The sequence below is a fragment of the Peromyscus maniculatus genome, chromosome 4 (genome assembly GCF_049852395.1).
Source record: "Peromyscus maniculatus bairdii isolate BWxNUB_F1_BW_parent chromosome 4, HU_Pman_BW_mat_3.1, whole genome shotgun sequence".
Taxonomy (NCBI): domain Eukaryota; kingdom Metazoa; phylum Chordata; class Mammalia; order Rodentia; family Cricetidae; genus Peromyscus; species Peromyscus maniculatus.
This window is the reverse complement of record NC_134855.1, coordinates 106,535,159-106,560,908: the sequence shown is the minus strand read 5'-3', so window position 1 is coordinate 106,560,908 and position 25,750 is coordinate 106,535,159. Positions and strand designations below refer to the sequence as shown.

Here is a 25,750-nt window from a genome sequence, read left to right as displayed (position 1 = left end):
CTGTGTCTACTTCCCCCCTGCAAGTCACTCATGTAGTTACCCTGAGGTTTAATATTAAGTACTTCCTGAAATCAGTTGATCTGAGCTCTCCAAATCTGTTCATTTCTCCCCCCACCCCTGAATTATTAATAGTTATGATCTCTGTTATGGTTTATTTGCATGTCTTCTCAGACGTCTTCCAAAGTCAAGCTCCAGTCCATCACCATATTAACTCTCTCATCAAGATAGGCAGTTCAAGAATATTGTCAAGTTCATTTCCCCAAAGACGTCATTCCTTTACATCTTTTGTTTCCACTTTTTGGACTGTTTTTCCTTCAATGGATTTGTTGTTGTTATTGTGTTTGAGACAGGGTCTCACATAGGCCAGGCTGGGCTAGAACTTTCTATGTAGCTGAGGATGACCATGAACTCCTGAACCTTCTGTCTCACTTCCTGAGTGCTGGGATTTCAGGCTTGCAGGTGCCCATGGAGACGGTTATAAACTGCCAAACCTGGGCGCCACCTTAGCTGGCTCTTGTTTTTCGTTTCTGTTAAATGCTCTCATGTCCAAGTGGCAATGGCAGTGGTAAAAGAAACCATAGTCTCAAGGGGTATGACACTGGCCTGGTTGCACAGAGCATCCTGGAGAGTGGGGTACCCTTCTACCCTGAGTGACTACTGGTAGGGTTGATAGGGCCGGTATACTGTGGTGGGACAAGAGGTAGAGGAGATGGAAAAGGGAAGCAACAAGACTCCAAGAGGCAATTTAAGTGTGCTCTTCTCTTGGTTCTTCTAGAAAGCCCTGTTGGGGATAGAAAAAACTTCATAGGATGATAGGGTTTGTGGGAAGGAATAAAGGATTGGAGCAACGCATGTGGAATGTAGTTGTTAATTTGACTGTTTTTGAATACCCAGGCAAGGGGAATCGAAGTGAAGTTCAGGCTTAGGATAGGGTGCGGTGTGTGTATATGAAGTGTGAGAGGAGCCTGGACCCTGTAAGGAATACTTGTGGTGCTGGAAGAGCCTATTTTTGAATACTCAGCTAAAAAGGCATTCCAGTCACCAAGTTCTAAGAGAAGCTCCTTCGTGTTGGAGTGCAGCCTCACTCAACCAAGTAAAGGGATGAGAATGAACGAAAATAAAGATGTGTATCACAATAGACACCTAGAGCGAAGGCATCAAATTCCAGGTAACTGCGTTTCTGGGTAAAGAAGAGGACTGGGACTTTATTCTTTAGGCACTGAGAGGCTCCACCATTTTTCTTTTTTAAATTAAAGTCATAGATATCAAGCAATTAGAACCCATTTTGGGTGGGTGGGGTGTGATTTCCTGTGCTTCGCTAGCATTCTTGAGAAAACCAGCGGTCTCCCTTGCGCTCCCATTCTTCAGTCGGGAGGCACGCATCCCTTTTTGAGATGAGGAGGAAACGCAACCATCCAGAAAAAAATACCTAACAGAACACAATTGAGAAGGCAGTTCGCGGTCTTGTAGACCAGGGAAGGCAGAGAGGTGACGTCATGGGATTGTAGGCCCTCGCGCAGGCGCCTTCTTTAACTGCGCAGGCGCTAGGCCCGCCCCGCTGCCGCGCGTCCCTGCGTGGCCCTGCCCCAGCGCGAGGCAGGCCGGGAAATCGAAGATGGAGATTTCTAGTTGAGTTCTCCCTCCCCGCCTTCGCTTCCCCGCTGCGGCCCATTTTTCTTCCCCCCCCCACCCCTGAATTAGTGAGGGACAAGGGATGAGACACTGTGGCGGCCGAGGAGCCATCGTGACCGACCTGCCGCTGCCCTCGGGCCTCCGCGGCCCCTGTGCCTCCGGGGAGCAGCCGGGGCTCTCAAGCGCCTGACGCGTCCCGAGTCACTCAGGTGCGGGCCGGGCTGGGGAGCGCATTGCTGCGACTTGGTGTCGGGGTGTCGCTGCACCCGGTGACCGCAGGGCCGAGCTCCCCGGGGCGAGCTAGGGTGAGGGAGACCCTAGTCTCAAGACTGGGCTTTCCGGGGTGCGCCCGACGCGCCCTGCGCCGGATTCGCGGGCCGCTACCTCTAGCGCCGTTTACTTCAAAGCACGGGGAAGCCTATTTTTTTTTTTTTTCTTGTAGAAATACAACTCTGGGTTCCACTGTTTGCATCTGTTCCTAGTAACCAGGAGTGACAGTTTTATATTTGCAGCATGTCAGCTCGGTACTTTTATGTGGCTCGTCACGAGTAACACGTTTAATAATTTTGGGAGAACCGTGAAAGTATGAAGTATGATGCTTTGGAGGCTGAAAGACATCTAACTGTGAAAATGATGCTGTAATTAATAACCCTGGAGGTTTGTTTTAAGGTATAAGAGAGTGAAATCACATAATCGCACAAGGAAAAGTTGGATAAGGTCGCCAAGTTCTTTAATGTCGGCTACTTTGTTGAGTAGAGTTTGAAAAAGCCAGTCACATTTTGGAATTTCTTACACGTTTTATAAGGCATTTTGGGTTCTGTTTCAGGTTGAGCTGTTCTCAATAAATACTGGTTTGTTTCTAGGAGGTGGAAAAGAAGCTCGCTCCTGTTTTTTGGACATATTCATCTCAGGGATGGCATTTAATTCACAGCCAAAAAAAAAAAAAAAGGCTTTGTAGCTTTGTAGAGACTTTGAGGTGTTTGTAAAAAGCAAACAAAACAAAAAGACTGATACCCAAAAGACTTCAGATGAGCTTCAATTTGACTTGAGAGCTTCAAGTCAAATTTAGTTAAGACGTTGTTAATCTTGAGTGTCATTTCAGACACTAACGGTTGGTGATAGTGCTGATATCAAATGCTGGTTTTGAGCCATGTTTGGGTATTGTGATTTAAATGTAAAGCCACGACACCCATTTTTTATTGTAGAGGTTTTGTCAGAGACAGAACCCACACCCACTTTACATACCTCACCACAGAATGTTAGGATGTTGTTAGCCATCCCTTCTTCACTGTGCATAGAACTATTTGTGAGGTGGACTAGCATGTTTCTGCCATAGCTCCACCCAGGTCTTTGTAGTAATAAACTGATTTTGACTAGCAGCCTGACGAGAATGTGTTTGGATCCACACAGAAATAATGGTGATATTTGGAACCCATGTCGAACTTCTCTGAAGAAAGGGCAACGATGATTGCAGCCGGGGATTTGCAGGAATTCGTTCCTTTCGGTCGCGACCACTGCAAGAACCACCCTAATGCTTTGAACCTTCAGCTTCGTCAGCTGCAGCCAGCCTCTGAATTATGGTCCTCTGATGGTGCAGCTGGCTTGGTGGGATCTCTTCAGGAGGTTACAATCCATGAGAAACAGAAGGTTTTATAAATATGCTCGTCATATTTTTGAAATTTAGCGTGAATAATCTACTTGTAATTTAAAGCTACCTAGATTTACGTGAGACATAAGTGTATGTTGGCACTTGGACTTTAAAGGCTCATGTTTGGTAATTTCAGTCAGCGCCGCCTTCTTGGGCATACTACATAACTTGTAATGAGGGTTAAGTACTGCAGTCATGGCTCATTTTGAACTTTATTTTCACTTCGTATGACTAAATGTTAGAGATTAGGAATGATACTGCAACACGTTTTTCTCCAAGAGGGGGCTGATGTCACATAGAAATGGTACCTGCAACACGTTTTTCTCAAAGAGGGGGCTGATGTCACATAGAAATGGTACCTGCAGCATGTTTTTCCAGAAGAGGGGGCTGATGTCACATAGAAATGGTACCTGCAGCATGTTTTTCCAGAAGAGGGGGCTGATGTCACATAGAAATGGTACCTGCAACATGTTTTTCCAGGAGAGGGGGCTGATGTCACATAGAAATGGTGCCTGCAGCATGTTTTTCCAGAAGAGGGGGCTGCCTGATGTCACATGAGAGTATTAGAGCAGTAGTACCTTTTTTTTTTTTTTGATGTGGCTTCACTAAGTAGCTCAGACTGACCCTGAACTTTTGATCCTTCTGTCTCAATCTTCTGAGTACTGACACTAGAGATATGTACCACAATGCCTGGCAAAGGAGTGGTTCTTAGTTATGGAGATAAGATGCAAAAGTCTGTCAGAAAACAGCAGTGCCAGACTGCCAGAACAGACTAGTTTCTGTGTGTCTCCTCCGGTCCCCCTTTTTTTGTTTTTTGTTTTTGATAGGTCAGGCCAAGGTTATGGTCTTAATAGGCAAGCACTGAGCTGTACCTCTCCTCTCCTGCTTTACTTAATCTTCATATATCTTTGAAATCAAATTTCTTGGAACTTCCGTAGTTAGAAACTTTCTGTCTTGCATTCATCTTGTGGGTGGGACAAGGAGAAAATGGTGAATGTATTTGCTGCTGTGAAGCAGGGATGTCTACACTGTATCAAGTCCTCCATTGAGTCACAGGTGGACCTCACTGGCTCTTTTCTACTCTGCATTATATTTAATACACACTTTGAATTTCTTCTCAAGCATGTATTTGATGATCTGTATGTAAGACACTTTTTGCTTGCCTGTGTTTTTGGCAGAATAATACAGGGGACATAGAAGTATAAAATAAAACAATACAGAGAATTTTTGAGTCAGTTTTTAAAAAACTGGGTGTTTTACCTTGTGTGTCTATGCACTATCTGTGTGCAGTTTCCACAGAGGTCAGAAGAGGGTGTCAGATCTCTTGGAACTGGAGTTAGAGACAGTTGTGAGAGACCTAGTTAGGTGCTGGGACTCAAACCTGGGTCCTTTGGAAGAGCAGCCAGTGCTCTTAACCACTGAAGCGTTTCTCTTACCTCTCTTAAGTTACCTCAGGAATCCCCTGATAGAGTGTATCCACTTTGCTAATTCACCCACTTTGCCCATCAGTGTACCACAGTTTTTTCAGGAGTTAGTGTGGGATTGAGTCTTAATCCACAGGCAAATCTTACTACAGTCTATTGAAAACAAAGGAAGTGCTTGAGCATGTCCTGTGTGTTAATTTTTCAGGAAAGCTGGCAGTTAAGAAAAGGTGTGAGTGAGATTGGAGATGCAGCCGACTACGATGAGGAGCTCTATGTGGCTGGGAACATGGTTATCTGGAGCAAAGGGAGTAAGAGCCAGGCGCTGGCCGTGTACAAAGCGTTCACAGTGGACAGCACTGTCCAGCAGGTGAGCTCAGCGAGTTTATACAGTCCATTAACTGTTTCATGGGAGTGTGGATCTGTTTGGAAGGAAGCTTGTGTTTAAATTGTAACAGATGACAAAGCAGTGTGGCAGTCCTGGGAGCGTACATTATGTCATGTAGTGACAGGAAAGTGAGATTCTCCCTTTATCCATCATGACAGGGTCTCTGTAGCCCAGGCTGCCCTGGCACTTGAGATCCTCCTGCCCCAGCGTCCTGAATGCTGGGATGATAGGTGTGCACCACCACACCTGGCACAATCTTTTATTTATATTGCTGTTGTTTTTGTCTGGAGGACTGAATTTAGGGCCTTCTATGTGCTAGACAAGCTCCTTTACATATGCATATATTGCACTTCATATAATAGTATGTTAACACTAGAAGTGGACCTTGAGATCTGTTATCAACACAATGCTACGTGACCTTAAAAAACATGATTATTATAATTCATTTCCAGATATTGAGTACATTAAAATTACTGGATTCATAGTGAAAGGAAATTCAGTCTAATTTGCTACTATTGTAGTGGTTGTTGGAACCAGTTTCCAAAAATTGATTGAAGAAATTAAGCACTTACTATTTTAGGAAGATACGCGATTTATCTATTTGATGAAGGAAACTCTTAACTTATTGAAGAATACCAACCCATAAATGTAAAATAAAGGGTAGAAGTAGAAATCGTTTTGTTAGCTTCTAGTGTGCTAATCAGTTCAGGCAAGGTTGTAATGGTTATTAATACCATTGCGGAAAAGGATAATACTATGCCGGTAAGGTATTACTTGCTGAATATTAGTAAACAAATGTATCTTTTCTTTGAAGTTGTTTTTGGTCTCTGGCTCAGCCAAGTGGTTGAGTTTGGTGTGCCTTCAACTAGCTGTGACACAGAAAAAAAATATGTTTACTCTATTTCTTTTTGAGAAATATTTAATGTGAATATTAGATCTAGCTTCCAGTTTGTAGTAAACTTGAGGCCTGAGGTGATGAAATTACAAAGTAGCCATGAGATGAAGAATTACTAATAGCATGAGATGAGGAATGGGTTGGAGGTTACTTAGTGGTGGCTGTGGCCAAAAAGATTGCTAGGCTGATAAAGGCACTTTCTGCTAAGCCTGACAATGTGAGTTGAATCCACAGGACCCACATGGTGGGAAGAGAACTGACTCCTGCAAGTTTTCCTTTGACTTCTGCAGGTGTGCTCACACAAAATAAATAATAAATGTAATAATAATAAAAAAGAACGAAGGCTCAGTGTGGTGGTATATGTCTCCAATCCCAGCACTCAGGAGGCAGAGGCCGGCAGATCTCTGTAAGTTTGAGGACAGCCTGGGTTACATAGTAAGTTCCAGGCAGCCAGGGCTCTGTAGAGAGACCTTGTTTCAAAAAATAAAAAAAGAATGGCTGAAGACTGATAATTATGGAAGCTGGTAGATGGGGATACATTGTGTTTCTTTGTGCGTGTATTTGAAAATTTCCATAATAAAAAGATTAAAAGAAAAGAATAGGGAAATTAGTAGTTAGATGAATCCAGAATTTGGAAATGTTTACATTCTGGTCTTTTTAAAAGTGAATCAGGGAGGGAAAGGACTGTTCTGGACAGCAGACACTAAACGACATCATCAATCTTCAGCAGAAACTGTAGACCTCAGACTGTCCTAAAATGGGCATTCCCCTGCCTTAGCCTTTCTAGTACTATGATTACAGGGATGGGCTACCAATGCCAGGCCAAATGCAATGTTTTTGAACCTTTTTAAATGAACATTGTTTGAATTGTGGTTCTAAAAAATGAGGTAAAAGATTTTTTTTCTTTTCTTTTCTTTTTTTTTTTTTTTTGGTTGAGGAGTTGGAAAAGTTAAAAGAAGGATTTACTGTTAGGTGATTAATTAGTATATTATTTTTAATCTTAGTACTTGGGAGGCAGAGGCCAGCCTGGTTTACATAGTAAGTTCCAGGCTAGGCAGATCTACAGTGAGACCCTGTCTCAAAAGCAAACAAATAAAAAGAGAACATCTTTAATTTTTAAATTAAAATTATTTAGTGGCATTTTATTATTTTTTAGGATTATGGCAGACTATAAATTCACAATATAAAGTTTATGCTTTAATCCATTTTCAAATGTACAGTTTAGTGGCATTAATAGAGAGGAAGATGTTTTCTAAACATTTTTAAATATGAGCATAAAGAGTCTGAGATCAGTTGCCAAGTCACTTTTAAACTCTCAACATAATCCTTGCTTTTATAGGATGCAGGATTTACACAGGCCGAGCTGATATTTGAGCTTTAATTGTAAGACTTGTATCAACTGAGTCTTTTATCGTTTTATTTTCCTTTCTCTTAAGATTTAATTACAAACATAAGTCATCTTAGACTATGTGACATTAAGTGTTCTAATCTCACTTTTTGTTACTCTTGTTTATTTCCATGGTATGTGTGTGTGTGTGTGTGTGTGTGTGTGTGTGTGTGTGTGTGTGTGTGTGTATACACAAATACATCTATATTGAGCTGAGGAAATGTATTATGGTAATATCATTGATACTGATGTCATTAGCTGGCAGATGATTATTTAGATGTAATTTTCTTAGACAAGCATTTTGTTTTGGTTTTAGGCATTGTGGTGTGACTTCATTACATCACAGGATAAATCTGAAAAGATCCACAGTAAGTTTCTTTATGAAATCTTATTTTCCATGATTCCAAATATTTATCTCACTGTGTGATATATTTATAAGCAACTCTTAGTCATAGTGATTTAACTTAAAAGTTTTGCATTATACATTGAGCTTTTGCTGTTTGGATTGAACTGTTTAGCAGGAAAATAACCCATAAATCCTGTCCCTGTTCCTTTCAGAGAGCCATGAGGTAGAGAAATGCATATGTATATTACAGAGCTCGTGTATGAACATGCACAGCGTAGACGGGAAGGATTATATAGCATCCTTACCATTTCAGGTAAACTCGGAAGTTTTCCGTGTGTTTTGGTAGAGCTTGTGGGTAGCGGATTTTTATGTAGATCTTGGTATGTGTGAAGGGTGTTATTTGTATTTAGTAGTTTTAGTTCACCGTGTGCCTATCCTTTCTACAAAAATAGTGTTTTAGTGACGTAAATTAAATTATAGTATGAAATATTTGTCAGTTTAATAATATTTAAGAAATCATTTTGGCTTTATTATAGTAGGTATATGATATATAGGTATATGAATAATATTGGGCTTTTTTCTTGCAATGCATCATCTTTTAATGCTCAGTGCTATTAAAGTTTTATTACACTCTGGTGTTGGTATCCACATTGGCAGCAACTTCACACTGAGCACCTCTTCTGTGGGTTTGATTTTTGTCTTAGATTGCTTGTTAAGAATCATAGATTTTGAAGTACTATAGTTTGTGATCATGTTACTTTGAAAGCTCTCAGTAAATTCAAAGAAAATTGAGTGTTCTGTCATGTTTCCTGAAACCTTTTCTTAAGTTGTTGTTCTCTTACTTCTGTTCCCCTCACTCTTATTGATAGGTGGCAAATGTTTGGGCCACTAAATATGGTTTGCTGTTCGAACGAAGCAGTTCTTCACATGAGGTGCCTCCAAGTGTACCTAGGTATTCAATTTATTCTGCTTATAAATGTTATTTCTTGGGCTTTTTTTAGTGTTGATTCTGAAGTAAACTTGTTAACCTAAATGTTGGGGTGCTGATGATGTCCATGTTCACAGCATAGTATTAAAACATTTTCATGCCAGTTTGAGTGCAGCTGTGACTACTTATCAACACTTCTTTGCCCTGTACTCTCCTTAGTAACATTAAACAATAGCTTAATGACAGGATTTGGTTATTAGCTCTGCCATGTCTTCATTGTGCTACCTTGGACATATCATCACTCTCTTAGTTTTCATTTCCTTATTTGTTACAGGAATGTTATTGGTTATCTCTTGGGGTATAGCAGACTCTCAGAGAGGGCCCAGTGTCTGTTAAGTGCTCAGTCAGTGGTGGATACCTGTTGAGAGTGCGCCTGCCTCACCTCCCTGTATACTGAGCTTACTGAGGAGGAGCGCACAGAGCACACACGGGGTGTACAACAGCAGATGACCGCTGTGCTAGAGCTGTGTGCAGCTTTTCATCTCTGCTTTCATAGAAAACCAGCGCCTTTCCTCCTCTCAGTTTCTGAAAATTGCAGACTTAATTGAAGTATTTTTCTCTTCTTTTTAAAAATGCACCCCTCTATGAACAAGTACAAGAGATTAAATTTCTTAGCTACCATAGTCACACTGCTACTAAGAGAGATAAGTGAATGACTTAGGCCTGAATCTCAGTTCTCCAGGTTCTGTTTTGTGATGGTTGTCTTGCAGATTTTTCCCCTGGACAGCCATTTTCTTTCTGTGTGTGAATGTATAGAATTATTACAAGAAGATATTTTCAGAATTAAATCAGAGGATGCCACGTTAGATGGTATTTGAAGAATTTATAGAAGGTTCCCTTTTGAGATATCTGTGACAGGATGCTTGACAAGCCCTTGAGGGAGGAAGGATTTATTTTGCTCACAGTTCCAGCCCCTCATTCAGGGAAGGCAGAGCAGAGCATGTGTTAGGAAGGCTGTGTGGCAGAGGCTCTGCGCATCTTGACAGGTCGGAAAGTGAAGTGAGGGTTGGGAGCAGGGCTGGGCAGAAACTCTCAGACCCTATTTTCCCAGAGGCTCCACAGCCTCCCAAAGCAGTGCTGCAAGTTGGGGACCAAGTGTTCAAACATGAGCCTATGAGGGCTTCTTATGTTCAAGTGGTAACAGTAGATTTCTGGTTGCTTGTTTACTACCAAGGTGCACATAGTTATCTTGTTGGTGATTGTTTGTGTATTTTTTATTGCTAGAGAACCTTTGCCTACTATGTTCAGCATGTTGCACCCACTGGATGAAATAACTCCACTTGTTTGTAAATCTGGAAGTAAGTGTGCTTTATACTCTTTTACATAGCTCTGTTTTATTATAAAGGGGGGGAGGAAAATAAAAAAGTTTATTTTATCAGAAGATAATTTAAGCATATTATAACACTGAAAGCAAGGACACAGTCATCTCAGTAAAACTAAGACATACAAATCAGTGAGGGACACTGACGTTTGAAAACTTGCCTGTAGGTGACTGCCATTTAAAAATAAGAAAATAAATGATCCTTGGATGAAAAACCCAAGTCACAAATAACTGGGTACATTTTAGTATTTCATCTTTTTTGTTCAAGTTTATTAGCGATCCACACTTTGAATGTATCTCAAGTATTGCTGTATACTTGACTTTAAGTTTAGGCTTTACCAAACATGAATTGACACCTACAAATAATAAAGATTGAAGACTGGAAGGCCATTTATAGTCTTTGGTCATTTTACTGGTGCATTCCAAATGCCACTGAGGTTTCATCTCCTGCCCCATGAGTGGGATAGCCACGGGCTAAATCAAACCTCTGTCCTATTTTTGTAAAACATACCAGCTTTCTTTTTAAAGGTTGTAGTAAATGGCAAAAAAGATTGTTGATCATGTAGGCTGTTAAGAATAATATATAAAACTGTAAACACAGTAAGATTCTGATTTGATAAAATTGGGTTGTGCTGGTAAGCAGGAAGATTGCGTAAGAATAGCACTTTGGGGGCATCCTGGGCAACACAGTGAAGCTTCTGTTTCTCTCTCTCTTAAAGGATATTATTGTTATTTAATTATGTTTATGTGTGTATACTCTTGTGTGGGTATGTGCACATGAGTTCAGATGCCCACAGAGGCCAGAAGATAGAATTGGATCCTTGGAGCTGGAGTTACAGGTGGTTGTGAGCTGCCTGACCTGGGTGTTAGAAACTGAACTTGGGTCTTCTGCAAGAGCAGCAAGCACTCTTATGGCCAAGCCATCTCCAGCTCCATTCCTCCCTCTCCTAAAAAGAAAAACCCGCTAACTTTAGTGGGATGATGGCATTGTGAAACAGTTTTCTTATTTATTTTCTTTGTTTGTTTTTCATTTTTTGGAGTCAGGATCCTACTGTGTATGCCTGGCTGGGCTGGAACTCTATGTAGATCAGGTAGGCCTCAGATTCACAGAGATCTGCCAGCCACTGCCTCCCAAGTGCTGGAATTAAAGGTGTGTATCACCATGCCTTTATTATTTCTTTATACAATAATTTTTATTTCTGCAGAATAATCATGTTTTTTCATTCCCTAGTATTTTAACTGAGAAGGAAATTGTTAAGGATGTGGAAACTGGTCTGTGGTGCTATAAAAAAAAAAATAACTGAACTCAGCAGGAAAAACTTTTCATTTGTAATAAGTAAAACACATATTGTTCACTACTTCTGGGTTAATTATTAGAGGACAGAAGAGAGCCAGTGAGCCAATCAGTCAGACCTTTCCAACAGATGATTATAATCTTGAAAGAAGTTGATTGTTGGCTGGATGTGGTGGTGCACGCCTTTAATCCCAGCACTTGGGAGGCAGAGGCAGGTGGATTTCTGAGTTTAAGGCCAGCCTGGTGTACCTAGTGTGTTCCAGGCAGGACAGCCAGAGCTACATAGTGAAACTGTCTCAAACAAACAAACAAACAAACAAACAAACAAACAACCCCCCTCCCCCAAAAATAAGAAAAAGAAGAGGAGGTTGATTGTTGAAATAGTTTTGGACCTTTTGCCTCTGGCTGATGAGTTTAATGATGGATCAGGACGAAGCTTCAACTTTTGAGTTACATGTGTGCAGCTAGTCCTGTCACGTTCAATGCGTTTAGAAGAAGTTGACACCCAGTCAATTTAAAATTTATTGTCAGTTACATAATATTGAATGGGTTTTAATTGGCTTGGTTCCCTTTCCTTTTAGGAACAGTGAAAACTTTCTTCATAAATAATTCTTTTAAAAGAGTAAAGCCACTATTCTATACCTGGTCATTTCCATTTTGATTTTCAGGTCTTTTTGGATCATCACGGGTGCAGTATGTTGTAGATCCTGCAATGAAAATTGTGTTCCTCAATATCGACCCCTCCATTGTAATGACCTATGATGCTGTTCAGAATGTGCATTCTGTGTGGACTCTGCGGAGAGTAAAGCCAGAGGTGAGGGGGACTGGTAGTGCCTCTTCCTGTGAGAGAGAGTGAATCCTGAACACTTGCACAGTTTTGAGAGTTTCCATTCATTCTTTATTCTAAATTCTAACTGTTTATTTTTCCCATTCATTTTGACTTAAGGAAGAGAATGCGGTTTTAAAGTTCCCTGAGCAGGCAGGGACCCTTCAGAACGTAGCCACTAGCAGCTCCCTCACGGCACATCTCAGAAGCCTCTCCAAAGGCGAATCCCCTGTGGCTTCACCTTTCCAGAATTACTCCTCCATTCACAGTCAGAGTCGCTCTGCCTCGTCACCCAGTCTGCATTCTCGCTCGCCTTCCATCTCCAACATGGCGGCTCTCAGGTGGGTGCCTTTCCTTGTTTTAAACAAGGTATTCCAAGCAACGGATACCTGCCTTTTTAGCTCTCTTATGCTTTGAAAAATTGAAGGTTTCTTTTTTTTTTTTTTTTTGGTTTTTCGAGACAGGGTTTCTCTGTGTAGCTTTGCGCCTTTCCTGATACTCACTTGGTAGTCCAGGCTGGCCTCGAACTCACAGAGATCCGCCTACCTCTGCCTCCCAAGTGCTGGGATTAAAGGCGTGCGCCACCACCGCCCGGCCAAAATTGAAGGTTTCTATTGACAATTATTGGGTAGTTTTTAGGGGGGCTAGATGTAAACCCAATTATGGTCACTTTAAGACCTCTAAATCTATGATGCCCAATATTTTGTGTTTGAGTCGAATTTAGAACCTGCTTAAGATGCTGTAAAGTAGCATTGTTTCTCCCGTGATGTGGCAGCACTTGGGTGAACGTTTAATTCTACAAATAATGTTAGTTTTTTAACCTTAATTTTTTTTTTTTTTTTAATTTCAGACAGGGTTTCTTTGTGCCTGAAACTTACTCTGTAGACTAGGTTGGCCTTGAACTCTAAGAGATCCACCTGCCTCTGCCTTTTATGTGCTGGGATTAAAGGCCTGGCCAGTTTGCATATGTCTGAAAGTACAGCAACATACTTTGAATAATGTATACCATTTATTATTATTATTATTATTATTATTATTATTATTATTATTATTATTATTATTATTTTGGCTTTTTGAGACAGGGTTTCTTGTGTAGCTTTGGTGCCTGTCCTGTAGACCAGGCTGGCCTCGAACTCACAGACATCTGCCTGGCTCTGCCTCTTGAGTGCTGAGATTAAAGGTGAGTGCTACCACCACCTGGCTCCATTTATTTTTTGAAGAAGAATATAGACTCATTTTCAGTTCTAAGTGAAAGAAAAATTTTTTTTTAATCTTAATTTTTTATTTATTTATTTATTTTTTGAAGACAGAGTCTCTGTTTAACCTTGGCTGTCCTGGAACTCACAGAGGTCTGCCTGTCTGTTTCCTGAGTGCTGGGATTAAAGACATGCTCCTCTTTGTCTGGCATGAGTACGTTTTAACATGAGTTCTAAATAAATTGCATTAGGATAAACCATTTAAATAGCTGTTCATTTCTGAAAGTGTCTGTGTGACGGGGATTGTACCCCGAGTGCTTCCCATGTGTATTGGCACGGGTTAGGAGCCCGGTTGCTCATGGTCACGGCCTCTCTCTGGTTATTTTGCAGCCGTGCTCATTCTCCCGCCTTAGGTGTGCACTCTTTCTCTGGGGTGCAAAGATTCAACCTTTCAAGCCATAACCAGTCACCAAAGAGACACAGCGTTTCTCATTCTCCAAGTGGAAGTTTCAACGACTCATTTTTGGCACCAGAAACAGAGCCTATTATTCCTGAGCTTTGCATTGACCACTTGTGGACTGAAACACTTCCTAATATAAGGTTTGGTGGATATAATTTTATAGTAAAAGAAAAGTATTACTAGCATTTTGGAAATGTTTGATGTTATGCCTGGTGGTTTAACTATGTGATAGAGTGCTTGCCAAGTATGTGTGAAGGGTTTTAAAATGTCTTTCAACATTAGTTATGGTATTAACACTATAGAGATACATATTTATACCTTAGTTTTAGAAGAAATTATTGATGCTAAGTGATCATGAAAATTTTTTCATGAATATTTCTTTAATATAGTAACCTTTGAGATTTGAGGTGTTTGAAGTTTTGGGGCAAAACACTTAATTCTGTAATGCCATAGTCAGGGTTCTCTTGCTGTGAAGAGACACTAAGGCAACACTTATAAGGGAAACCATGTAATTGGGGGGCTTGCTTATAGTTTCATATGGTGGGAAGCAGACAGACATGTAGTTAGAATAGTAGCTGAGAGCTTACATCCTAATCCATAGGTATCCGGCAGAGCAAGAGTGCGACCCTGGGCCTGGAGTGGGCTTTTGAAACCTCACAGCTCACTGCTAGTGACACACCTCCTCCCACAAGGCCACACCTCCTAATCCTTCCCTGACAGCTCTTCAGCTGGGGACTAAACATTTAAATGTGAGCCTAAGGGGGCCAATCTCATTTAAACCACCATATGTAGCTTCAGTAATTTGAGATTTTATAGCAGTTTTGGGTAAATTTTGTCTTTGTGCTACATGTCAGCTCTGCTTTTTGAGAAATAAATGACCCTGATCCTTTTATGATCTCATTGATAATTTGTTAATTAATTCAACCACGTGCCAGTGTGTGTGCTAATTAGCATGGCAGTTTAGTGATTGTCTAACATACAGCTAAAGAGGGTGACACTGGAGCTCTCACTGTCCTGCAGGTAAGGCTTTGGGAAGATTCAAAGAGCAGTTCCGAGTGTAAGTGTGAATCACAGATGTTCCTACTTTGCTTTGTGAGGGGAGGGGACAGTCTAAGAATGAAGAAGCTTGAGAGAGCAGTTGCTTTTTAGGCCTGCTTCCATGTGCATAGTAAACAGAAACAGCAGAACAGGTGTAGGCATGACTGAGGCAAGAGGAGTGGACTAGGATTTAAAGAATGTGAGTTTCGGGGGTTCCTGGAGGGCCTGTGGATAAATTTACAGGGGTTCTGGAGGTGGGTGATGGATGAGAGCTGCTGGAGAGAGAGAGAGAGAGAGAGAGAGAGAGAGAGAGAGAGAGAGAGAGAGAGAGAGAGAGAGAGGAAGGGGGAGGGGGGAGGGGGGAGAGGGGAGAGGGGAGAGGGGAGAGAGGAGAGAGAGAGAGAAGTCAGGTGGGAGTAGCAGCAGGGTCATCACAAACATACAGACATTTCAAGAAGAGAGTAGTGTTGGTATTTCCAGGTGCTGGTACTGTCTGGCCCTGACTATTGCCTCAGAGAATGGTACAGTGACAAGTCTGGTCACTCACCTTAGGGTGAAGGGTGGTAGGGAAGCATGGTACAGAGGCAAATGGGAGGGGAGGAAGCAAGCATAGGCTTAGTGGATGGGTTTTTTTTGGGGGGGTTTCCGAGACAGGGTTTCTCTGTGTAACTCGATTTATAGACCAGGCTGGCCTCGAACTCACAGAGATCCGCCTGCCTCTGCCTCCCAAGTGCTGGGACTAAAGGTGTGCACCACCACTGCCCGGCCTTTATTGCATGTTTTAAGGAGGTGTCTGGGAGTGTTTTGTGTTTGATGAACTATGTAATGAAAAGTAGTAGTCTCTGTGAATTTCATCCAAATTTGTTGCTTTGGATATCTAAAAGAGAAGAATGAGTTTTTTACCTATTTACAACCTGACCAAATAACTCCTCCCCCTTGTCTTTTTCCCTCGTGTGTGTGTGTGTGTGTGTGTGTGTGTGTGTGTGTGTGTGTGTGTTTGCGTGTTTGCTTGCATGTACAGTTATACTGGTATGAACATGTGGAGGTCTGGGCTTGATGCCACACTCACCTGACACTTAGTTGGGTTCTGGGAATTCGAACCCCGGTCCTTACGTTTGCATGGCAAGTGCCTTCTAGTTGCGCCACCTTCATAGCCCTCCTCTTAACTCGGATTTATATCATCCCTTCTAGGCTCTAGTCTGACCTGTAACGTAGAGCACTTGAGTAGGGCGGTACTCAGTAGAGGAGAGAAAAGAAAGGGCGGTAAAGGAGGGAATCTGGAAGTGGAGAGATTGGTTTAGAAGTGATAGTGGAGCAATACGCATGGAGTTAGGAAGTGCTCCACCTCTCAGAGAATGTTTCCAAAGATTAAGTTATGGTAGTCGATTTTTGGACTAATACTAATAGTTTATTAATGTGTCTACTTCAGAGAGAAAAATTCCCACGCCTCCAAGGTATTTATAACAACTGACCTGTGTGGACAGAAGTTCTTGTGCTTTTTAGTGGAGGCCCAGCTTCAGTTACGGTAAGTTTCTATTTCCCATTATTTTGGAAGAAATTTAGGACCGATTCCTTCTCTCCCTTTCCATTTTTCTTGTGTAGCCTTATTGGGAGGTAGATTATATATCAGAAGATTAACTTGTAGTAAGTGTACAGTTACATGAGTTTTGGTAAATTTATAGTGGTGTGTAGCCACCAGCTCCCACAGTCCAGGTTTAAACATTCCCATCACCATGGAGGAACCCTCTGCCATTTGCTCCCAGCCTCAGGCTTTATTCTAGGGTGCTTTCTGCCTTGTATATTAGCCATATTTTTTTTAAAGATTTATTTATTTATTATGTATACAATGTTCTGTCTGCACATATCCCCACAGGTACCAGATCTCATTACAGATGGTTGTGAGCCACCATGTGGTTGCTGGGAATTGAACTTGGGACCTTTGGAAGAGCAAGCAGTGCTCTTAACCTCTGAGCCATCTCTCCAGCCCTAGCCATATTTTTTTAAAAAAATTTTATTACTATTATTTTGTAGCCCTAGCTGGCCTGGAACTTAGAGATTTGCTTGCCTCTGCTTCCCAAGTTCTGGAATTAAAAGCATTGTCACCACAACACCCTGTCCTATAAAAGTGGTTTTTTGTTTTTTGGGTTTTTTTTGGTGATCAACTTTTTCACTTTCCATAGTGATTTTTTAGGATCCACCCTGTTGGGACATGTATGAGAACTTCCTCAGTGTTCATTGTATAGATGGGTTGCATTTGCCTGCTTACCAATTGATGGATAGTTCTCATTATGTAGCTCTGGATATCCAGAAACTATGCAGACCAAGCTGGCTTTGAACACATAGAGATCTGCCTGCCTCTGCCTCCACCTCCCTCTGGGATTAAAGGCGTGTGCCAACATGCCTGTTGTTTTCACTTTTTGGCCACTGTGAATTAGGAGCCTGTGGACAAATATCTTTGTTTGGACATATATAATTTTGCTTTTCTTGGGTAGATACCTAGCAGTGGAATTGTTGGACTGATTGGTAAATCATGTTGAACATTTCAAGAAATTGGCCAGTTGATTTCCAAATAGGCCGTAAACTTTTGCATTTCTTCCTTCAGTGTGTCAAGGTTTGTATCTCTTTATGTTGAATGTTGTCAGCATCTTTGATTATAGCCACCCTAATGGAGGGTCAAGTGGTTTCTATTTATATTTTCCTGATTGTAGGGGACCAGCCCCTACACTTATTTACCCCAGGAACTCTTGAGGAATAAGGGATAAGAGACTTAGAAATAGAGAGGAGAAAAACAGAGAGAAACACAGGATAGACTCAGGTGGACCTGGATCCTTATCCACTGGCACAGAACTTTATTCCAAAGGTCTATTTATAACAATGCCAAGGGGTGGAGCAAATGACCTTCCCCTTGCTAGTTCCAGTCACCTGGTACTCAGGCCAGTGGTCCAACCAACCTCTTATGCAGTCCTGCTGGGTACAGCCACTAGGAGACCTAGTGGGCTCCAACACCTGATGCTTTTTAAAAAAATAATTATTTTCTGTGTATGTATGTTTTATCTGCATGTATGTCTATGTACTATGTGTGTGCATATCTGGTGCCCACAAAGGTTCTTGGCATAAGAGCACATTGGATCCCCTGGAACTAGAGTTACAAATTGTTGTGAGCTGGTATGTGGGTATTGGGAACCAAACCTGGTTGGCTGGAAGAGCAGTCAGTGCTCCTAACGTCTGAGCCATCTCTCCAGCCCCTTCCTGATGGTTTTGATAATGGTCATTTTCTCACACACTTGCCTTCATAGGAGAAATGCCTATTCACATGTTTTTTTCTACTCATTTTCCTTTTCATTTAATAACAACTATAGCTTACAGCAAGTTGCAAAATTGTAGTGAGGTCCTTCTATATCATGAAGTCTTTTTTAATTTAAATTTTTTATTACTGCATTGTGTGTTTTGTTTTTGTGTCCATCTGTCCTATGGCATTCGAGTCTGAGGGCAAGTTGGGGGAATCTGTTCTCTCCTTCACTGTATGGTCCTAGGGATTACACCCAGTCTGTCTGGCTTTACCTGCCGAGCCTTGTAGCTCTCTGGCCCCATGTAGTTTTCTGTCAGTGGTAACATCTTATGTAACTGCAGGATGTTTTTAAAATCAGGAAACTGGTATCAGTATGACCCACACACCTTTCTCTGGTTTTACACGTATTCATTTCTGTGTATATTTATATGAATTCATGCAGCTTTCTCCTATCTGCAGATTTGTATGACTGTCATAACAGTTAAAGATACAAAGTACCTTTGTCACCTTGAAGGTTTTCCATTTGCTGCTCTTTTGTATCCATCCCCTGCTCTCAGACTTGTTTCTCTTGCTCTCTTTCTCTTTTCAGACAGAGTCTCTCTATGTAGCCCTAGCTGTCTTGGAACTTGCTCTATAGAGCAGGCTGGCATTGAACTCACAGAGATCCACCTTACTCTGTCTCTAAATGCTGAAATTAAAGGCATGTGCCACCACGCCCGGCTCAAATGACACTCTTAAGACTTGTTTCTTTCTGTTTTTACTTTCATATTTAGCTGTGTAAAGTTTCAAGAGAGTAATGACAAGACCCAGCTCATCTTTGGCTCTGTCACCAATGTCCATGCAAAAGATGCAGCACCAGTGGAGGTAAATGCATATTGAAAATCATTATGCTTTATCAGATCGTTATGGAAAGTTATCTTAATTTACTCATGATACAAGAGATTTTGTTTTTTGTTTTCAGAAGATAGACACCATGTTGGTACTGGAAGGTAATGGGAACCTGGTGCTGTACACAGGAGTGGTTCGGGTATGTCAGAAGCGGTGCTTGTGCCTTTGGTAGAACACCCGCCATTTACAGTTCACTCTGCTTCTGCTGTGCAGTTTGACAGAGGATTTTTGTTAGGTGAAAATGAAGCTAATTGTGGAGGCCAGTCCTGATTTGGACTAGGGCACCCTGTTAAATGCATCGGTACTGTGCACCTGTCTCCATCGCATGGGAAACCTTTATTGAGAGTAGGTAGAGTATTAAAAACCAGTTTTGGAATGGAAGAGGAGCAGCTTTGGGAAGCATCAACATTGCAGTATTTCATTATATTAAACGTTATATATGTTGGTTGTAGCTTCCTTTTGTAACCTTTGTCAAGTTTAAAAATATATAAGCTGGGCAGGGTAGTGCATGCCTGTAATCCCAGTACTTGGGAGGCAGAGGCAGGTGGATCTCTGAATTTGAGGTCAGCCTGGTCTACATAGTGAGTTCCAGGACAGAACTACATAGTGAGACCCTGCCTCAAACAGACAAACAAACAAAACCCCCCAACGACCCCCCCTCCAGAAAAACCCAAAAGTAAATAAATAAATAATAATATATACTTAGTTTGAGGAATAATGAGGAAAATGTATTGCCAGCATCTCTTTTTTTTTTTTCCGCTGTTAAATTTCTTTTTTTTTTTGAAGCAGGATCTCACTAAGTAGCACAGGTCTTGGGACCCTCCTGCCTTCATCTCCTGGATACCTGGCCTGCCAGCAGCTTTATTCTTTCTGTTCTCTGAATGCAGCTGCCACCTGCCCCCCTAACACACTAGCCTGGCTTTTCCAATAAACCGCCCTTTGATCTTGTTAGCTTTTGTACTTATGTGTCACTAAAGAACATAAGTTTGTTTACTTTTCCTCTTTTTTGAATTTTTATATAAAGGGGGTTATAAATATGACTTGAGATGTGCTTTATGAGATTTTATATACTATCTTGACTATATTAATATCACTTTCCAGTTTTTCTACAAAAAAGGTTTCTGAATCAAAAGAATTTATACTGAGGCATTCACAGTTGGCGGGTCTAATTTGAAAAGTTGTTAAACATGTGTTGTGTTTAGTGAGTGTGAACTGCAACTTTTAGTTCATGTGCCTAAACATTAGCTTAATATATGATCTGTTCACTACCCCCCCATCTTTTTATTGCTCAAAGGTGGGGAAAGTTTTTATTCCTGGACTTCCGGCTCCTTCCTTGACGATGTCCAACATGATGCCTCGGCCTAGTACACCCCTTGATGGTGTTAGTACTCCCAAGCCTCTGGGTAAATTACTTGAATCAATGGATGAGGTAAGAAGTCCTGTCAACTGTTCATTGTGTTTTTAAAAAGTTTGGTCAGGTATTCTTTCCATGGTTAACTTAATTCTAGGTAATATGTACAGATGCATGTTTTCAAGTACAAGTGATGGTTACCACATGCTGACCTCCTTTGTGCTGTGGGAAGTGTTCTCTGAGATGTGGAGGTGAAAATGGCACATTTTTTTCCTATCTAGAGATCCACAGTTGACCAGGATGTAGTAGATGTGTGGTCTACATAAGAAGTCATAATTTAGGATAATCTGTTAAGAGTCATAAGTGAAAAACAGACGGTGTTAATGCTCTGTTTACTGAAGGGAGTACACATTGCTGGGAGGCCTGTCATTCCTGGCCTGAATCTTGAGGCTAAGAAGGGTAAATAGAAAGGGCCGTTCAGGGCAAGGGCATGAACACAGGGCAGGAGAGTGCAAAAGACTTCCCGAGGCCATCATATATAGCTCACCTGGCTTCAAACTTGTTATGTAAACTCAGATAACCTTGAGCTCCTGATGCTCTGCTTTCACCTCCTCTGTGCTGGGACTACAGATATGCACGACCATATCTAGCTTGAAGACTTTTTTTTTCTCCCTGAGACAGGGTTTCTCTGTGTAACAGCTCTGACTGGCCTGGAACTTACTCTGTAGACCAGGCTGGCCTGGAACTCACAGAGATCCGCCTGCCTCTCCCTCCCAAGTGCTGGGATTAAAGGTATGGCCCACTACCACCTGGCCAGCTAGAAGATCTTTTAATCCATGTATCTCCATCTCCTAAAGACTCAAAATAGTTCTGTGAAATGTGTTAGTAGTGTGTTGGGTAAGGCAGAGCAGAGAGTGGGATAATAGAATAATACTTAATAATAATTCTTATTTCAACATTTCTACATGCTAGGCACTGTCTGCTTTATCAGTATTTTCCTATGTAAGACTTTATAGCAACTTTACTGATTGGAAGATACTTGGTCCTCACTTTATAGTTGGATACACTGAGGTGCATGGAGCTTAGTTGTCCAAAGTTAGAAAGCTATTCAGTGATAACACTGGAAGTGACACTCCTACAGTGTGTTCTTGAAGGAAGGTGGGTGACATGACAGTGCATCCACTGAGTGCAGTCAGAAGACGTATGTCATGTCTTTAGGTGTGTTTTTCTCAGGGTTGAAGATAGGAAGGCCAGGTGATGTCTGTGTCAGTATAAGAGAGATAGAGGGTGACGTGACAGTCCTAAAGAGGTGTAAATGATAGTGTGTCGGCTAGAAGCTTGTGTTCTCTTAGAGTGCCATTGGGGAATGAGGCTGAGTTCTGTGAGCAACTTAGCCTGGTACCTGTGCTCACCAGGCTAGAAAACCTGGAGACAAGTAGTCTACATTTGAAGGATGTCATAGTATGGCTATTTATGTATGTTGTCAGTCAATTGCTTTTTATAGTTTTCTGTGAATAGCTTGGTCTGCTGCAGGCTTATCATTACTGGAGCAGAGTGATTGGAATCATCAAAGCATATGCAAAAATATAGTCCCTTATCTTTAATTCTCAAAAAGTCCTTCATCTGTTTTGTGTTGTGACTTTTTGTAGGTGGTTCTGTTGTCTCCAGTTCCAGAATTGAGGGATTCTTCAAAGCTTAATGATTCTCTCTACAATGAGGATTGCACTTTCCAGCAACTTGGAACTTACATTCATTCTGTACGAGACCCTGTTCATAACAGAGTCACTCTGGTAAGTCTTCCTTCAAAGGGTGATGTAGCTGGCCACGGTTCATCGTGTGTGAAAAGGGACATGAACATTTTTTGTGATTTTAAAGTATTCATTACTGTGTTTATGATGTGTATATGTAGAGGTCAGAGGACAACTTTGTGGGGTTGGTTCTCCTTCACCTTCATGTGGGTTGTGAGAATTGAATGCAAGTTGCCAGGCTTTCAAGAGAATTGCTTTACCTGATGAGCTACTCTGCCATTCTTTATCTCATATTTTTAAAAATGTATTATCATTTTATACTGTTTCACTTTGTGTTTCTTTTTTCTGAGATTTCTGTATTAAACATTTACTGAACTCCATCCCTCACTGGGGGACTGGGGAGTTGATGGTTTTTGGGGTAAGGAGAGTCAGTTTTCTTGAAGGGAGTGTCCCTGGGGGGTGACTCCCCTTCAGTGGATAACTCCACAATTGTGGATAGCACAAATTGGACTTGATGGGTTGTTAAGAAAAAGGAGAGAGGACAGGAAGCAGGAAGTTTTGGGATAGGGAAGTGACTGTTAAAAACACATTGTATGAAATCTCAAGTAATTAATAAAAATGTTTAACAATTTTATTTAAAACAAGCATGCTTAATCCATTAATTGCATATTCCCATGTTTTTGTCTTTTTGGTGAAAGTCACTTTTTTTTTTTTTTTTTTTTTTTTTTTTTGGAGCCTTTTCTGGAACTCACTCTGTAGACCAGGCTGGCCTCGAACAGATCCGCCTGCCTCTGCCTCCCAAGTGCTGGGATTAAAGGCGTGTGCCACCACTGCCCGGCAAAAGTCACCTTTTGATGATAGTGTCTTGTAGTGTTTGTATAAAAAGTGGACACTTGGTTGGACGTGGTGGTGCATGTTTTTAGTTCTAGCACTCGGGAGGAAGTGGACACTTTATTAAAACAAAATTTTTGGAAGTGTTTTGCAAAAAATGTATATTTAGTTAGAAGCATTTGTTTCTGCTTGAAAAATGTAGTTAATCATTTTATTGGATTTTGCTTCAACAGGCAGATGATGGTATAAATTACTATATATATATATATATATATATATATATATATATATATATATATATATTTATTTATATTTAAAAAGCTTTCAAAGACTTAGAATTCTTAAAGTGCTGGTTTTTCTTGTTTCCATTTTTGCACTAGGAACTGAGTAATGGCTCCATGGTTAGGATCACTATCCCTGAAGTGGCCACCTCGGAATTAGGTACGAGCGAGTCATATTGTACTCCGTGTGTTCTCAGTTGGATGGATGTCACACAGTTGATGGAAGCAGTTTTCTGTTCTTTTTTTTTTAAAGACTTATTTTATGTGTGTATGTGCCTGTATGTATGTCTGTGCATCATGTGAATGCAGTGCCCATGGCGGCCAGAAGAGGATGTTGGATCATCTGCAACTAGAGTTATGGATGGTTGAGTTGCTTTATGAGTGCTAGAAATTGAACCCAGATTCTCTACAAGAGAAGCTGGTGCTCTTCACTGCTAAACCATCTTTCCAGCCCATAGTTTCTGTTCGTAGTGATTCCTCTTATTCTTACTTATTAAGAATTCTTATTTGTTTTCAGCCCTATATACTTGCCTCTTTAGTTTTCTGAGATTTGTTGCCATTTGCTTCTAGTCTTTGCAGTGTTTGTGCTCATACAGCAGATTGGTGAGGAAGAGACTTCTGCAAAAGGTGGAGTCAGTGACAGTGATGGAGGAGAGGGAATGAGAATGGAAACTTATTATCTGGAGTCATTTATTCCCAATAGCAGACCCATGCCATTTACAGCAGGCAGTACCCTTAGCTCTCTCAACTGTAACTACATTCACACAAATGACTTGGCATCACTAAGAATAGTATCTATATTGCCGGGCGGTGGTGGCGCACGCCTTTAATCCCAGCACTCGGGAGGCAGAGGCAGGCGGATCTCTGTGAGTTCGAGGCTGGCCTGGGCTACCAAGTGAGTTCCAGGAAAAGCGCAAAGCTACACAGAGAAACCCTGTCTCGGAAAAACCAAAAAAAAAAAGAAAAAAAAAAAAAAAAAAAAAAAAAAGAATAGTATCTATAACATAACATTTGCCATAACCCATTTATGGCGTGAGGGAAGACCTCTAGAAACTAGAAGTTGCAGTTTTGGTTGATAGGAATGTTGACTCATTTAGAGCATCTTGCTGTAGCCCCTAAGCATTCCTGTTGCTAGATGTCTGTGTTGTGTGTTGTTTCTGTATGGATTTAAATCAGTATTTCATGTAAATTTATTGATGTAGAAATTAGATATTTTTCCCAGAGTAAACTTTGTTGTTTAAACTATGACTGTTTTGAGAATGAAGAGGGAATAGTTCTTTATTGGAGCAGTGGTTTAAATCAGGATTATCTTAGGTGAACTGGGCTATATGCTCACCTATTTCTAATCCAAAATTAGAGATCTGACAACTGTCCTTAGATCTCCTGTGAGCCCTTGTTGAATTAATAGTTGGTTTAAAGTGATTGACATTAATGAGGAAATGTTTGTGCTGGGTTGGCTCTTTAATGACGGTTCTCTTTTCCTAGTGGCTGGCCTTGACATAGTAGCAATTTAAACCTTTCCATTTGAAAGGAGGAAAGAAGTACATACATAGGAAGCATACTAAAATTGATGTTTGCTTTTAATAGTACAAACGTGTCTGCAAGCAATTAAGTTCATCTTGCCAAAAGAAATAGCAGTTCAGATGCTCGTCAAGTGGTACAATGTCCACAGTGCTCCAGGAGGACCCAGTTACCACTCGGAATGGAATTTATTTGTGATCTGTCTCCTGAACATGATGGGTTATAACACAGACCGCTTAGCATGGACCCGAAGTGTAAGTAAATATAGTTGTTCTCCTCATTTATCCTTTATAATTGTAGTGCTTGCATAAGTACATAACATGAGAGAACCTAACACACTTAGTAATAGGCATGCCTTATATATGATGTTGGAATAGGACTGTGGCTTATTGTATTTATATGTCATGAATCAAATACTCGATAGGTTTTGAGACTTTATAACGTGTTAAAGCACATTTTACTTTCTTTCCTTTTTTTAAACTAAGATCTTGCTGTATGTAGCTAAGGCTAGACTCGAACTCACTTTACTGGCTTTGCCTCCTAAATGCTTGGATTGTAGTCGTGTGTTACTAATGCCTGATTTTGACTGTTTCTCAATTCATCTTTGTAAAATGACTGCAAATAATACTCTTGGTCTTGTCGGTAGGTGAATCAGAGAGGTCATAGACTTGTGCTTCGCTCATTTAAAGTTCTTTAGTCTGAGCACACTGTTAGTGGTGTAAAGCTGTGTGCCTTACTCAGGCCTCCAAGTCCTTTTCTGCAGGACCTTCATAGGTGATGACAGACTCATCCACCAGCAGAGTGCCTTCAGTATGGTGTGTTCGCTCCTTTGGAGATCACTCTCCAGATAGCCATGTGGAGGATTCTGAAAAAGTCATGATAGAATAAACTTAACCTTTCATCCCCAAAACTCAAATGTACTCACCTGTGTGTTTTGGCCTCATGCTAGTAACTCCATTTAAAAAAAGGGATCTTTACTATGAAAGTGTTTTCTCACTGAG

At 41.0% G+C, this 25,750-nt stretch overlaps 1 protein-coding gene across 2 annotated transcripts in view; it reads left to right on the top strand.

Moving 5' to 3' along the window:
- The first annotated feature begins 1,583 nt into the window (after window positions 1-1,583).
- The window catches only part of Anapc1 (anaphase promoting complex subunit 1), an 82,838-nt gene continuing 58,671 nt past the window's right edge, over window positions 1,584-25,750 (top strand). For both annotated transcript variants that reach the window (XM_076570613.1, XM_076570612.1), the window contains exons 1-17: window positions 1,584-1,841; window positions 3,043-3,279; window positions 4,910-5,071; window positions 7,688-7,739; window positions 7,930-8,030; window positions 8,587-8,669; window positions 9,930-10,003; window positions 11,989-12,134; window positions 12,267-12,487; window positions 13,733-13,942; window positions 16,270-16,365; window positions 18,903-18,993; window positions 19,091-19,156; window positions 20,312-20,446; window positions 22,018-22,158; window positions 23,328-23,388; window positions 24,816-25,003. In XM_076570613.1, coding sequence (XP_076426728.1) covers window positions 3,067-3,279; window positions 4,910-5,071; window positions 7,688-7,739; window positions 7,930-8,030; window positions 8,587-8,669; window positions 9,930-10,003; window positions 11,989-12,134; window positions 12,267-12,487; window positions 13,733-13,942; window positions 16,270-16,365; window positions 18,903-18,993; window positions 19,091-19,156; window positions 20,312-20,446; window positions 22,018-22,158; window positions 23,328-23,388; window positions 24,816-25,003 — 2,040 coding nt within the window. In that variant the 5' untranslated portion in view covers window positions 1,584-1,841; window positions 3,043-3,066. The remainder of the gene's footprint in view (window positions 1,842-3,042; window positions 3,280-4,909; window positions 5,072-7,687; window positions 7,740-7,929; window positions 8,031-8,586; window positions 8,670-9,929; window positions 10,004-11,988; window positions 12,135-12,266; window positions 12,488-13,732; window positions 13,943-16,269; window positions 16,366-18,902; window positions 18,994-19,090; window positions 19,157-20,311; window positions 20,447-22,017; window positions 22,159-23,327; window positions 23,389-24,815; window positions 25,004-25,750) is intronic.